The sequence below is a fragment of the Hyphopichia burtonii genome (assembly GCF_001661395.1).
Source record: "Hyphopichia burtonii NRRL Y-1933 unplaced genomic scaffold HYPBUscaffold_1, whole genome shotgun sequence".
Lineage (NCBI taxonomy): Eukaryota > Fungi > Ascomycota > Pichiomycetes > Serinales > Debaryomycetaceae > Hyphopichia > Hyphopichia burtonii.
This window is the reverse complement of record NW_017963728.1, coordinates 1766310-1780351: the sequence shown is the minus strand read 5'-3', so window position 1 is coordinate 1780351 and position 14042 is coordinate 1766310. Positions and strand designations below refer to the sequence as shown.

At 36.4% G+C, this 14042-nt stretch overlaps 8 protein-coding genes across 8 annotated transcripts; 2 read left to right on the top strand and 6 right to left on the bottom strand.

Moving 5' to 3' along the window:
• Positions 1–263: 263 nt before the first annotated feature.
• On the bottom strand, positions 264–599 carry HYPBUDRAFT_151566 (uncharacterized protein). The gene has a single exon (XM_020220563.1). It carries the CDS (start codon positions 535–537, stop codon positions 322–324), a length of 216 nt encoding a protein of 71 aa, XP_020079161.1. The 5' UTR covers positions 538–599; the 3' UTR covers positions 264–321.
• A 508-nt stretch (positions 600–1107) lies between these two features.
• On the top strand, positions 1108–2935 carry HGT12 (Hgt12p). The gene has a single exon (XM_020220562.1). It carries the CDS (start codon positions 1148–1150, stop codon positions 2717–2719), a length of 1572 nt encoding a protein of 523 aa, XP_020079160.1. The 5' UTR covers positions 1108–1147; the 3' UTR covers positions 2720–2935.
• A 51-nt stretch (positions 2936–2986) lies between these two features.
• Positions 2987–4715, bottom strand: HYPBUDRAFT_164666 (uncharacterized protein; the record flags this gene model as incomplete). Its single annotated transcript, XM_020222674.1, has 1 exon — positions 2987–4715. The coding sequence occupies one exon, from the start codon at positions 4713–4715 to the stop codon at positions 3003–3005; it is 1713 nt and encodes a 570-aa protein (XP_020079159.1). The 3' UTR covers positions 2987–3002.
• A 232-nt stretch (positions 4716–4947) lies between these two features.
• Positions 4948–6868, top strand: HYPBUDRAFT_151564 (transcription factor TFIIIC subunit; the record flags this gene model as incomplete). Its single annotated transcript, XM_020220561.1, has 1 exon — positions 4948–6868. A coding segment is annotated over one exon (1841 nt), but the record flags the coding sequence as incomplete, so codon positions are not given.
• Positions 6619–8208, bottom strand: UBA4 (Uba4p). Its single transcript, XM_020220560.1, has one exon. The coding sequence runs from the start codon at positions 8186–8188 to the stop codon at positions 6854–6856; it is 1335 nt and encodes a 444-aa protein (XP_020079157.1). The 5' UTR covers positions 8189–8208; the 3' UTR covers positions 6619–6853.
• A 167-nt stretch (positions 8209–8375) lies between these two features.
• ERP5 (Erp5p) lies at positions 8376–9193 on the bottom strand (the record flags this gene model as incomplete). The annotated part of the gene is made up of 2 exons (XM_020219498.1): positions 8376–8891; positions 8972–9193. 2 exons carry the CDS (start codon positions 9191–9193, stop codon positions 8457–8459), a joined length of 657 nt encoding a protein of 218 aa, XP_020079156.1. The 3' UTR covers positions 8376–8456.
• Positions 9194–9465: 272 nt separating this feature from the next.
• HYPBUDRAFT_103358 (pre-rRNA-processing protein ESF1) lies at positions 9466–11550 on the bottom strand (the record flags this gene model as incomplete). Its single annotated transcript, XM_020218256.1, has 1 exon — positions 9466–11550. The coding sequence occupies one exon, from the start codon at positions 11548–11550 to the stop codon at positions 9466–9468; it is 2085 nt and encodes a 694-aa protein (XP_020079155.1).
• Positions 11551–11835: 285 nt separating this feature from the next.
• Positions 11836–13948, bottom strand: HYPBUDRAFT_151562 (TLD domain-containing protein). The gene has a single exon (XM_020220559.1). The coding sequence runs from the start codon at positions 13882–13884 to the stop codon at positions 11899–11901; it is 1986 nt and encodes a 661-aa protein (XP_020079154.1). The 5' UTR covers positions 13885–13948; the 3' UTR covers positions 11836–11898.
• Positions 13949–14042: the final 94 nt, after the last annotated feature.

Here is a 14042-nt window from a genome sequence, read left to right as displayed (position 1 = left end):
ATTCGAATTCAAGCTTAAGGCCACCAACAAAACATATGACTACACATACTGTTTAAACTGAAATAGATAGATTATTTTATTAAAGACAGTTCTGACGGTCAGCCTGGAACTTACAAGATCAACTTAATCAGCAATAACCCAAACCTAAAAGAAAAAAAAAAAAAAAAAAAAAAAAAGGATATACAATATCATCCCTTACGATTTATTCCCTGATGCCTGACTCAGTAGAATGAAAAATTTGTCCTTTTAAAGCTCTTTAATACGCTTATCTGGCCAATGAATACTCGTTAATGGAATTCCTTCAAATCCCAATACAAATGATCACTTGATTAGGTGCAAAAATATATTTTCCCCCACAGAAAACTGCAAAAAAAGAACTGGTTGCGACAAAAAGGGCCTAACCATGAACAATAGTTTTACCCCAAAAAAGACCCAGGTTTGGTTAGCTTGACAGCCGTGCTGGGTAAACCATTCAGTGAGTTTGGCGTAGCAGTAGCGATAATTGTTTGGTGGGGATGGACAACTCGTCATCTCCATTGTTTCTCTGGCTGTTCCTTGTTTTTATGGTTTGGAATGATTTTCAGAAAACAAGATTCCCCCACAATCCCCTGGCTATCTAACTGAAACTTTATTCCTGAATAGTTAATAGTTTGCCTTATGTATGGTCCAGGAGTGCAGGAATATGAGATACGTGAAGCTGGAGAAACGATGACAAGCCAAGCCCGTATATCTCTCGTTCCCCAAAAAGATCAAAGCAAAGCCAAAAGAATATTTCTAGCGGAGATCTTTAATGTCCCCGACTCGTGTTTCTAAGAAGAAAACACGAGATGCATTGATTTCTTAGGGGAACCCCAGTGATTGTTCAGAGGTTCCATTGATGTCGTATGGCTTTTGTTTCAAAGACACGGCTCTTGTTTTGAAATATGGGGTATTACCATATGCTAAAGGCGTTATCTATTTTTTTTTTTTTTAACTGCAAAAACTCAATCTCTTCTGGTTGCCAAAACAATGTTCTTCCATGGTTACTGGGACGTATATTCCTGAAGTATATTTCTGATCACAAGTATATAACCCGGATGAAATTCGCTTGCTTCCATTTCTTTCTACTTTCTTTCGTTTACGTTTCTCATTCGTATTATAAGTCAGGATGGGTTTGAAAGACAACTCCTTCATCCGAAGATTCGTTGATGCTAAGTCAAAAAAATCTGGCTCTTCAGCCCCTGGTATTATCATCGCAGGCTTTGCTGCTTGTGGTGGGGTTCTTTTTGGTTTTGATACGGGTACTATCCTGGGTATCATGGCAATGGATTATGTTTTGGAAAGATTTCCTTCTAATAAAGAGTCGTTTACTTCTTCTGAACTGTCACTCATTGTTTCTATTCTTTCAGTTGGTACTTTCTTTGGTGCCTTGAGTGCTCCTTTGTTTGCTGACTCTATTGGTCGTCGTTGGACGGTTTTAATTAGTACTTTTTTCGTTTTCAACCTTGGGATCATTCTTCAAACAGCTGCAACAAGTATCCCGCTACTTTGTGTTGGGCGATTAATTGGTGGTTTGGGTGTTGGGATGATATCTAGTGTAGTACCTTTGTACCAAGCAGAAACCCTGCCGGAATGGATTCGTGGTGCGGTCGTTTCTGCTTATCAATTGGCTATTACTATTGGTTTACTTTTAGCTGCCTGTGTTAACCAAGGAACTCACCAAAGAAATGACTCGGGCTCTTACAGAATCCCAATAGCAATTCAATTTTTATGGGGGTTAATTTTAGGAATTGGGTTCATACTTTTACCAGAAACTCCAAGATTTTGGATTTGCAAAGGTAAAGATGATAAAGCAAAAGCTTCTTTATCAAGATTGAGAAAGTTACCTCCAGATCACCCTGAAATTATTGAAGAATATGAGGATATAAAAGCAGCTTACGTATTTGAAGCTCAATTCGGTAAAAACCTGTTTGCTCAAGTCTTTTCAAGAAAAGGTAAACAATTAAAGAGATTATTCACTGCAGTTACTTTGCAGGCATTTCAACAGCTAAGTGGTATAAATTTCATCTTCTACTTTGGTACTCAATTCTTCAAAGATTCGGGTATTGAAAACCCTTTCACTGTTCAGTTGGCTACTAATATAGTCAATGTGGGTTCTACCGTTCCTGGATTATTTTTCATGGAAATCATCGGCCGTCGTAAATTATTAATCACTGGGGCCGCATTTATGTCTGTTTTCCAATTAATCATTGCTTCCGTTGGTGTTGCAAGTGATACTGATGCTTCGAAGAAAATTCTTGTTGCGTTTACTTGTCTTTCTATTGCATCTTTTGCGATGTCTTGGGGTGAAGCCTGGGTAGTTTCGAGTGAAATTTTTACAACAAGGACAAGAGCTAAATCTGTTTCTCTCGCAACCGCTAGTAACTGGTTATGGAATTGGGCAATAGCTTATGCAACTCCCTATCTTGTCGATAAAGAGCACGCAAACCTAGGCTCCAAAATTTTCTTTGTATGGGGTGGGTTCAATTTAGTCAACGTTTTGTTTTCCTTCTTATTCATATACGAAACCAAGGGCCTCACTTTGGAACAGGTAGACGAATTGTATGAGAATGTTTCTCATGCTTGGTTATCATCGAAATTTGTTCCCTCCCAACATGCCTTCAGACCTTCTTCTCCCTCTGCTTCAATCCATTCGGACTCAAAAGCAGATGCTATCTCCGTCGAAGAACGTTCTGTTTGATAGTCCTTCCTTCTTCAATTTCCTAGCTTACGTTGTTATGTATTCAATAAAATTCTTTACTTCACTAAAATCTTTCTCAATAGCTTCTTCCTTTCCTTGAAATTCTTGCCTAAAACCAGGCTTTATGCGATTTGAAATTTGCACCCAGTTGCAAAAAGAAATTAGTGCGTATGAGCAAATATTGACTACACAATGCTTCCCATTTGGACTTCAGAGCTAACTTTAATATTACAAATTTAATGTCTATTATTACTATTATAAATTAGTGTTCGATTTGTTTTGTTTATAAAACAATTTGGACTTCAAAATCTTCCTCTAATTCGGTATCTCCAACAAGACCATTCAAGTCTAAGGGCTCGTCATCAAATATAAGCCTTACTTTATTCAAATCGATATTTTCGAGTTTCTTGACTTTTATGTAATATTCAAGCAACTTTTCGATTTTTGTATCTGGTGAAACTTGAACTTCAACTCTCTTATTGTCTGAGCCTTTTAGTCCAATAACAAAATAATTATCCGCGGATTGCACTTCAGCAGATACAACTTCAGGATTATTATTCTCTATGACCTCATCTTCATCAAATAATGAATCACTATCGTCTTCTATGCTATGCTTTTCGCGTTGTTCGAGTTTATCAATTTCCTTCGAAAGCTCGGAATCATCTAGGCTCAAACTTGATTTGCTAAACTCGGGATAGATCTTCATATAGTCCTTGGTATGCATCTTAGGAATCAACAAAATTGTAACTAAGGTCGGAGGAATTGAATCTTCGTAGTCAACTGTGTTGGGAGGAGATATTCTTAGTGTGCTTGGCTTATAGAACGGACGTATCTCCATTCTCCCTTCAATCCAGATAAATGCAGTTTGTTCTGCGGTATAGTACTCCGGCTGAAATGTTGGTTCTGAAAGAAACTTCGTTTTGAAATGCAGTAATGATGATTCAAAAATTCTGCTAAAGTTTTTGCTACCCTTAGTTGCAAAGTCTAAACTAAGATCGAGGGGCATTCCACTCATTCCAGGTATTTTGCTTATAATTCTTAAAATATATTGTCTCTTTTTCTCGTGTTCGTCATCAAAAGAATATCCGTTGGAATCAACCAAATTGCTGGGTCTGAATTCTTCAATTTCATCATTAAAGAAGTCGTCATCCAGATCGATATTGTTCAGTAAACTTTGAAGTTTTAAATTCAAATCATCATTCGCCGAGGTTGTGAACGCTGATTTATCAATAACTGGTGGTGGAGTAATGGAGCCATGTCGCCTTATAGGTGATTTCGATTCCGAGAGCATTGGGGATTGTTTGGGTGATTCTGTTTCGAGCTTTTCGGGTGATTTGGGTTCTTTAGGAGTCTCAGTTTCTGTAGTCTCACTAGCATCTTTCTTTACACTAATTTGTGGAAACAACGTTTCAATATCCAGAGCTTTAGTCTTTTTATGTTTCTTGGATTTTTTTTTCTTCTTTGAAGGTGCTGCTAAAACAAAGAAATCATCATTGAAAAACTCTTCCTTCCTTTTCTGTGAAGGACTGATGGTCGATGCCTTCTCCCTGCTCTTTTCTGGAGATGGAGTTGTCTCTTTACTATTTGTCTGAGGTATTGATACTTGTATTTCTTTTTCCTTCGGTTCTACCAACAGAGGTTTTTCGCTCTCTGTCATTTCCTGGTTCTTATGCTCTTCTGGTTGTTCGGCCTCTTTCAAATAGGGGCTTGAATTGGCCTTCAGGGTATCAGTGGAGGGTTCTTCTTTCAACTCTTTAGGTTCCAGCACTCTGGAAGTTTCCGGGTGGACATCTCCACTTGGAAATTCTTCCACTTCAATGATCTCGATCTCATCCGAAAGATCAGCATTTGCAATCTCACTTGAAGAACCTTTTCGTTGTGATTCTTCTTCAGCAGCTGTTGTATAAACGTCCTTGTTTGATCTTTGTGGAGAGGAAGACGGCAAAAAAGACTCGTTGACACTATGGTAATCTGTTATATCTGTAGACTCCGACATATTCAACAGTCAATGCTGACTCAAACCAATTATGCTTCTTGGAGAAAAGAGAAACAAAGAGGATTAGTTGGATTGGGTTTATGTTATTTGGTTATTACTTCTGTATGTTTTTTCCGCACATTTGAATGCAGCAGAAGAAGAAATATAAACATCAAAATCTAAATCATTTATTCTTTCAAGCATTCCTTCAATTAAGTAACAATGCTGAAAAATAATGATGATGACGACTTTGATATGCTTCAATTGGATCTAGATAATGATGGTGATACTTTCTTGAATACAAATGGTGCACCAGGAGGTGGAAACAATGAGCATAGCGTGAATGATGATATACCCAAAGAGACAACCAAAACTAAACGTAATGCTAGAGCCCCGGAAACTAAAGTAAACCTGCCTATTGATGCTTCTACTTCCCAGATGAAAGCTGGCTCGATGAATACCACAACAACCACTGCACCTAGAACAATTAGAGATTTAGCTTTTAAACCAAGATTCATAAACGTGAATGGGTATGATGAAGAACTTTATGAGGAAGCAAAGAATTATATAAATAACTGGAGTACATCTTTATTCTACGTTGACGAAAAAAGGTTTAAAGATATCGTGGGAAACGGCAGTCATAAAAGCGAAGTATTTCAACTGGTAGATGAAAGTCTTTATCCAAAGGGAAAAACCAAAGAAATACAGCAGCTGGAATTTGACAGCGAATTCGGTAACTTAAATGAAATAACAGTAACATTGAAAAAGGAAGGTTCCTCGAAATCTGAAAAACTCTTACCGGGACAAATAGTGTCCTTACGTGACTCTTTTACAAGAAATGCTTTTATTTTGAATGTTGGAGGTTATGTGACTTCTTCATCCTGGCTTCCTTGTGATGGATTAAATAATGAGTTTACTTATTTAGCGGTTTCAGTTATTAATATTGCTTCCCAGAAGATTCAAGATCTCATAATACACCCAGAATTGAGTATTCTTGGCTTCAATGGAGATACCAAAGAAGTGAATTCGTCGATACAAATTTGGAGGTACGAATTCAATACTCAACAATTTCAGTTATCTACTAAGATTTTGACAAATAAGTTTGGTGTCACATCTAATTTATCGTGGGCTAAGAAAAACTTCAAAACCACGAATGTCCTAGGATTTTTGTTAGGTTCTTTCAGTGATGGAAAACTTCATGTGTTTGAAATCCCAAGAAATGAAGGTGATTGTAATTACTTGGTAAGTGAATCACCTTCAATTACGTATGAAGTCAAGGATGATTTATCTTCGAAAAAACATTCTACAATTACTTGTTATTCACTCTTAGAAAATGATAGTATAGTCGTGGGTACCGCCGATGGATATCTTGCAGAATTTATCTTACCACAGGTAGAATCACCTACTTCAAATTCTGCTGTTGAGGAAGATATAACTATCCCATCGTTCATTGAACTTATTGCTGATAGTGCTATCTGCTCTATAGCAACAACCAACCCAAAGCCTTATGTTCATATGATTTATTTAAATACCTTAGGAACACAAGCTTATACCTTTATATATGAGAATAGAAGATTTCATTCCGAGAGGATGGCCTCAGTATCATTGGCTCCACTCAAATCTCATCATCATTTAAGATTGTTCTTCGGTGTTGATGGACATGATACTTTAGCTTATTCTCAAGTAAAAAGTCCTCAAGAAAGACCAATTTTGGCTTTTAAAACTGAAAACATCACTTCTTACGGAATAAGCGAGCATTTAGGTCATCCATTAGCTCTCATTGGTAATTCCTTTGGTGAAGCTTATATTGTGAACTTTGCAAGAAAGCTATTGAATAATACAAAAACATCAAATAAAGTTTTGATTCCATTAAGACTATGGAAGTTTGAGAAAAATAGTAATAACGGAATTGACTTAATAGGTGATTATGTTAGTACAGTTGCAGAAAAGCCCATAGTCAAGGTATCAACTGCTGATCCCGAATTAAACATATCTTCGATTTCGTGGTGTGAAGATCTAGAAGGTAGTTCTATGTATGCTATGTCAACCATAAGTGGGTTGTTATTAGTTGAGAGATTAGATCCTTCTACTTAAACTATATAGTCTTTTCTCGTGTCTCATTAGTGTAAATTAGTTTGTATATCTATATGTAACGTAAATTAGTATTTGGGTATTTTAGAATCAATTTCTTCACTCCACTTGTTGATACCACCTTTGATATCTTTAACATTTCTTATTCCAAGCTCTTCTATAAGCTTTTTAGCGGCTAATTGGGAATCATTTCCGTACCGACAAAGTACATAAACTTCATCCTTTGATTTGTCAAAATCAGCTGGGAAATATTCATCGATATTATCTGCTTTCGTCAAGATTGGATCCCAAGAGATATTGATCGAATTTGGCAATTTGGTTATTTGAAATTGTTCTGGTGGTCTGACGTCGAGTAAAACACTCTTAGGATTATTATTTTCGTGGAAATCTCTCACTGAAACTCTGTACTTTGAATCTAAGATATTAGTGTTCACTTTTCCACAGAAAGATGCATAATCAATCTCATTATTGGTTATAATTTCCTTTGTAATAGTAGCCGATGGACTACAAATGGCGCAATCATGCTGTTTATTTCTCATTTTGAACACTCTTAAGGTTTGTTGTGGATAGCCTGAATACTGAGCTAAGAATGGCTTGAAGTTTTCTTTTGTATAGTAACCGGTAATCAACTTTATGGCTTCCAATGCCATGGTAATACCCATAAGCCCAATTGCGGGACCGATAACACCCCCGTCTGTACATGTTGTGACCGTTTCTGGTTTAGGAGGTTTAGGATAAAAGCATCTATAACATGGTCCCATATTTTTGAAATTCAATATGGTGAGTTGACCTTCGGTTTTTAAGCCTGATGCACTGACTATCGGCTTGGAACAAAGCACAGAGACATCGTTTATCAAATAACGAGTCGCAGGGGTGTCTGTACAATCCATGATAACATCGTACTTATTGATTATGTCAAAAGCGTTAGAGTTTGTTAAACGGTATGGATAGGTTTCTACTTGAACATGTGGGTTTAAACGAGATATGTATCTTTTAGCAGATTCACATTTGTGGATCCCCACCGAGTCAGTAGTATGTAGAACCTGTCTATGCAAATTACTAGTATCAACAACGTCATCATCTATGATACCAATCTTACCAACCCCAGCTGCTGAAAGGTAGAGTAAGGCGGGACATCCCAAACCACCAGCTCCAATAACTAGCACCTTAGAGTGCTTCAAGCGCACTTGACCATCGCGAGATCCGAAGGAAGGAACAATCATTTGTCTCCCGTATCGTTTATATTCATCAAGGGTGAAATCTTCATCAATTTTAGTGTGCTGCAACTTCGATGAGTCTGCTGACAAGGGACTTTCAAATGCTTCGAGTCTTTTCCTTAAGCCAGAGTTTTCGAGCTCGAGTTTCGAGATCTTCTCGAGTAATTCTTTCTTTTCAAGATCCATAACTTGGTACTGTGAAAAGCTCCTCAAATAATGAAAATTGACATGAATATTTGATTTGCATCAGATGCCGTTTTTTTTTTTTTTTTCAACCGAATATTAGCGGTGTATGGGTTTTATTTAATTGAATACAGAAATGCTACTATGAATACAAGGGTACAAATAAACTTCAAAGTTAATTTATTATTTTGATTGGAGTAGGTTTATAAACTTGTAGAGACCAAGTCATAGTACATACAAAAGTAATTTTACATAGAGGACATCACTAGGATTAAACAATTTTTTGTTTAACAAAGAAACTCTTTAAATGACGCAATTGATAGGCACAAGTACCAATAAGCACGATTAATTGAACGATGGTCCACTTAACGACACGAGAGTTGGTAGATTCGGATTGATCTCTGAAGATAGCTTCACGTTCTCTCATTTGTTCTTGTTCTCTGTGAATTTCTTGTAATTTCTTGTTCAAAGATTGGACGTGTTGAGTTAAGGCATCAACTTGTCTAGTACTTTTAGAGTCAACATAGTCATGGGCTGAACCAATGGCAATATCAAAGAAGATACGGTGAGCCTTGTTACTAGTACCATCAGTATAAATTGGGGTTAAGCAAAACTTGTGTTCACCGGATTCAAATGAGGTAAAAGTGAATTCACCAGTTGGAGATGATTTTTGGTTAGCAACCATTTCATCGTTATCAAAGGTTTCCTAATTGAATTGTTAGTATATTTGGAACAAAAATCATTTTTCACCAATCTTCCAAGAAGAAACATCATATTTATACATACAACAACCGTGATTCCAACTTTCAAGTTGTTATTCTTATAGTAGTCACCAGTTTGTTCATTATATTCATAAGCATCGATCTTACCAACAACAAGGGATTCCTTTGGTAATTCTTCAAAAAAACATTTGGTATCACCGGTTTTGGCATAGAAATGTAAGGCTTGAGCTACTTGCGCCAACACAAATATGCACGAAAGAACACTTAAAGCAAGAGATGACTTCATTTTATTCCAAAATCTTCTTCTAAAGATCCGTTTTCCTTAAACTAGCTCTAGTGGTAGTGTTGATCTTGCTGCCATAAAGTATTTTCCATTCAAATTTTCAACGCGTGTTCTTTTTCCCACTGTGAAAAAAAAAACACTGGCAAAGGGAAGGGGAAAATTGCGTGTGGGCACGACCCCGATCCAAAGGTCTTTTGCAGTCGAATCAGCTTGTGAGTTGCAACTAATGAATACTGAAAATATATATTATTATACAAAGATGCCACTATTTGAGTCTATTTGTTGTTTTTACGTTTCAATTTACTGACCAAGGTTTGAAGGTCAACGGAGTCACCGGGAGTATCTTCTTTAGTTTTCTTGTGTTTTTTATTGGCCTTAGAGTCGACTCCATCATAACGGTGTCTTTTAGAACGCTCTTTCATGATCTTATCCATAGTTTGAGTTTTCTTGAATTCACTACTTGTTTTGTCAATGGCGAAGTCATGGTTTTCGAATATTTCGTTGAAACGTGGATCGTTTAAATCAGCTTCAAATTTATCTTGAGTCAAAGATTCATCCATATTCTTCTTGTTCTTTCTATTCTTCTTTCCCTTTGCCTTTTCTGCTTTGATGATATCTCTCATGTTAAAATGATCTCCTTTACTATCATCTTTTTCCTCATTTTCGTCCATCATCACTAACTCAAGTTCTGCTTTGCGTCTTGCATCAAGTTCTGTATCCTTATTTTTCTTGTTTTTATTATTTTTATTCTTCTTCTTATCTTCAACTTGAGGAGTGTCTTCGGGTTCCTGTGATTCTTTGTATTTATCAAGTCTACGTTGACGACGTTCCTTTTCTTTACGTCTGTATGCATCAATCGTCGATTCTTCCTTGGATGCTTCTTCATCTTCCTTAGGTTCTGCCTTGGAATCATCCAAACCTGGATTAAAGGTAATTTCCATATCCACATCTCCTTCATCGTCATTATCTTTCTTACCGTCAAAGCTGAATCCACCGGTTAAAAGATTTTTATATTTGTCTTTCAAGCTTTCATTGTCTTTTTTGGACTCATCGTCACTTCCATCACTATCGGATGCTAAATAAGCTTTGAAATCCATTTCATCAATTTCCTTTTGTGAAAATTGTCTTGATGATAAGGTCAATCTTTCCTTTGGAGTTTCATCCCAGGTTAATTTAACTTTTGAGTGTTGTAATGCATCGGTAACAAAGGTGGAATTTGGTCTATAACTTGATGGAATCTTAGTACAAACGTCTTTGGCTTCACTATCATCGAATTCCATTCCGTCTGGAATATATCTTAAATCAAAAATGTTTGCTGTAGATTCATACTCAGTACCATCACAATTGTCATAAATATTTTTGGCGGTTTTCACAGAATCACATCTTATCACAGCATAAAAGTATCTTAATCTCTGTAATTGATAACGACGTAACGCTTTGGAGTCATAATCTTCTTCTCCGTCATCTTCTTCATACAATTTACGAGCAGCTTTTTCTAAATCATCTGCATTTCTTAAATCTATTTCATCATCATCGTCATCAGAACTTTCATCTTCCTTCTTTTTCTTGCTCTTGAATAATTCCTTTGGGGGTCCCTCTATTTCTTCTCTCTGCATTTGTTCCTTCCCATATTCTGAAGGGAAAATGGTAACACTTTTGATAGATCCACCGGTAGGAATGAATGAAGAGAAAGTTGCCATTAAGTCAACCGCTCTCAAGTTATCCCAGTCCATATTAACAACAGCAAACGAGTGAGACGGGTCCCCTTCTTCTGGTTTGGATTCTTCAAGTTCGATTTCACTGTCTTCTTCGAATTCATCCTCAGATGAGTCTGAATCGCTAGATGAGCTGTCATCAGAATCTTCGTCAGAAGATGACCCAAGACCTTCCCCTCTAGCACGATCCAAAGATTGAGTCTCTTCAATTATACCTTCTTGTTTTTTGTCTTTTAGCTTTTTAGGAGCTGCTTTGGTGGCCTGTTCATTTTCATCGCTTGATTCTTCTTCGGATTCTTCAGCATCTTCCGACTTTTCGGATTCGTCAGACTCTTCGGATTCGTCTTCAGACTCTTCAGATTTTTCTTCTTCGAAATATTTATCAAAATCTTTAGTATTGTCGGTATCTTTCAATGCTCGGCCGTATCTGTCAACTTTTACTTTTCTTCCAGTTGCGGTTGAGTTAAGTTTATCAAGTTCCTTCTTGCTGAAACGATCATCGATCTTGACTTTGACATTCTTTAAATTTGGAAGTCTAAATCTAGGATCATTATGGACGGATGCAAATCTTGAGTCCTTGGTGATAGCTTCTCTAGGCCCTTGATTCTTTTCCTTTTTTTGACTCTTACTTCTATCTTTGGCCATGGTTACCCTAATGAATGAAATATATCTTAAGTATATAAGGATGCTTTTTGCATTATATGAAAAATCAAAAAAAAAAAAAAAAAAAAAAAAAAAGAAGAGAGAGATGAGGGTAAAAGCCCAAACACCTTATGAACCTTGTAGTTGCAAATTAAATGCTGCTAAACAGAAACATATACTCACAAGTATTTACAAAGCATGGTCTTATGCACTTTGGCCAATGTTGAGCAGCTATATAAAATGCATACGAAGCTACATTTTTAGTTTTAAATATGAGAAATAAATTAAGTTATATGAAGAATTCATAAAAGCATTCATAGAATAGCAATTACACAAGATAAGACGACTTCATTAGACTGATCCCCCACTAGCGTTGTTATTACCTACCAAACCTACCATCTCCAAGAATGCACGATCTTCGTTCATAGTTTTTAGATTAACGCTTTGTCTTGCTTCCGCCTGTTTTTCTTCCCATTCCCATTGTTTCCGTTGTTCTTCAAGTTCTTGTGTTGATCCAACACCCCAAACTTCAAGATCCGTTATCATGAATCTGTCTTCAAAGTCCTCCTTAGAAACTTGTTTTTGCTGTGATTTTTGAAAATACGACGAAGCATTGGATGAAATATTTGCAATATGTCTGAAAACCGCAAACTCTAAATTGGCTTCAACTGTGAGTGAAACATCACCCGGTAAATATTTTTTGATATTGTTTTTATTTATAGGTTGATCGTTACCAAACCCCAATCCAAGACCTAAGTTATTGAAGTATATCAGTTCACCCTTCAGACTGTTGGTGATACTCTTATAGTAGTCAAGACGAGGAGATAATGAAATTATAACGGTGTTTTCATCACCAAAGTTACGCTTGTTGGATGCACGCCATGGTTGTTTAACAAGAACTGCATAAGTGATATAATCATTATCATTCTGCCAATTTCTTTTAGATTCCTCGGATGTTCTGAAATATCGGGGATATTCTTGAATAAATTGCTGATACCTTTTGTTGTTCTGAATCGTTTTCGGTTTGAGCCTTTTCCCGCCGACCAAGAAAAGAGTTGGTGCTTGCCATTTAAAAATTTTCAGCTCAAGAGATCTTATCGAGAATCCACTCTCCGATCCTCTATAAAGTTTAACCAAATTATTAGTTGAGATGTTAACGTCAGAGCCAATATTTTCAAGACAGTTAGAAATAAGAGAAAGAGAAGCCTGATTGACAAGTTTTGATTCTTCAAATTTGGGAAATTGCTTACCCTTTTTTTGTGGATAGGTATTATTATTATTAAATGGCTTAACAGGATCAGAAGGCCCAGGATCGGGTTCATTTTCAGCTTGTACTGAGGAAAACAAGCCATTTTTAAACATTGAATTAAAACCATTCTGAAACAACTTGTCAAAACTATTATCGATGCCTTTCTTAAAATCCTGGTAAGCAACGGAACTCGATTTCAAATTACCAATATTCAAATCCACATCTATATAACGAACCAAAGATATTGCACTTTCTTCAAAAGAGTCCCATTGTTTTGTAATGCTATTTATAACTTGTTGTTGCATCAAGCTATGCTTTTTCTTAGGAACAGATATAATAATCAAGAAAAAGGTGAATAGCTGCACCAAATCGTGTGAGTTTATGACTAATTCCTCAACATCAATCTCATCAAAGGATTGGATTTGGTTCATGGTTGACCACTTGATCCGATGAGCGGTGTTATATTCTTCGTCCTTCGCTCCTTGAACGACTTCAATCACATAGTTCTCTAGATCTCCAGGTACGTATTCCTCCGCTACCATTGGCTTTTCAATTGCAGATTTGGTTTCTGGCGTCAGCTTTTCCTTAATAGGAGCTTCCTCATCATCCGAAGAACTTGCGTAACTGAATGATATAAAGACTAACTTCAAATAGTCATATTCAGAACCTAGGGTTTTTTTATAACGACCGGAGTGAAAGAATGAAGCTAGTATCAAATCCTTCAACGTAAGTCCACTATTTTCAGAATGATAATCTTGTAAAAACGGAAATTTTGAAAGCACTTTAAAAGACTTATACAATATTTTTACTACGTAGCCGAACTTGGGATTTAACAGATCATTATCTTTCAGTTTATCATGCAGAATCCCCAACAAAAACGCTAGGTCACTATGGCTTATCACACTAGCATCGTTTAAGTTGGTTATATTCAATTTGGTTGTTAGCGCTTTAATTTCCAAGGCAGTAAGTTTAGCCATGCATTTTTGCAAGAAGTAGTCAATTACTTGTTTTCTCGTAAACAGCACAAGTGTAGTGTTTTGGTTCAATGTTCCCGAATTGATATCCAGGGAGCTTGCAGATTGACCCATATCAATTGAAGTGTTTCCTATGGTTTGAAGAACAGTTTTCAATTTAAGAACAAAAACTTATAAAGGGTTTCTGGTTTATCTTACCATAATCGTTTTCTTTTTTTTTTTTTTTGTTTTTGGTGTGGGTCACGTGAATATCATGAAATATCGAATTGAAA

Coding starts and splice junctions, on each gene's coding strand:
- HYPBUDRAFT_151566 (XM_020220563.1), bottom strand. CDS start 537: ATGGAGATGACGAGTTGTCCATCCCCACCAAACAATTATCGCTACTGC.
- HYPBUDRAFT_151562 (XM_020220559.1), bottom strand. CDS start 13,884: ATGGGTCAATCTGCAAGCTCCCTGGATATCAATTCGGGAACATTGAAC.
- UBA4 (XM_020220560.1), bottom strand. CDS start 8,188: ATGGATCTTGAAAAGAAAGAATTACTCGAGAAGATCTCGAAACTCGAG.
- HGT12 (XM_020220562.1), top strand. CDS start 1,148: ATGGGTTTGAAAGACAACTCCTTCATCCGAAGATTCGTTGATGCTAAG.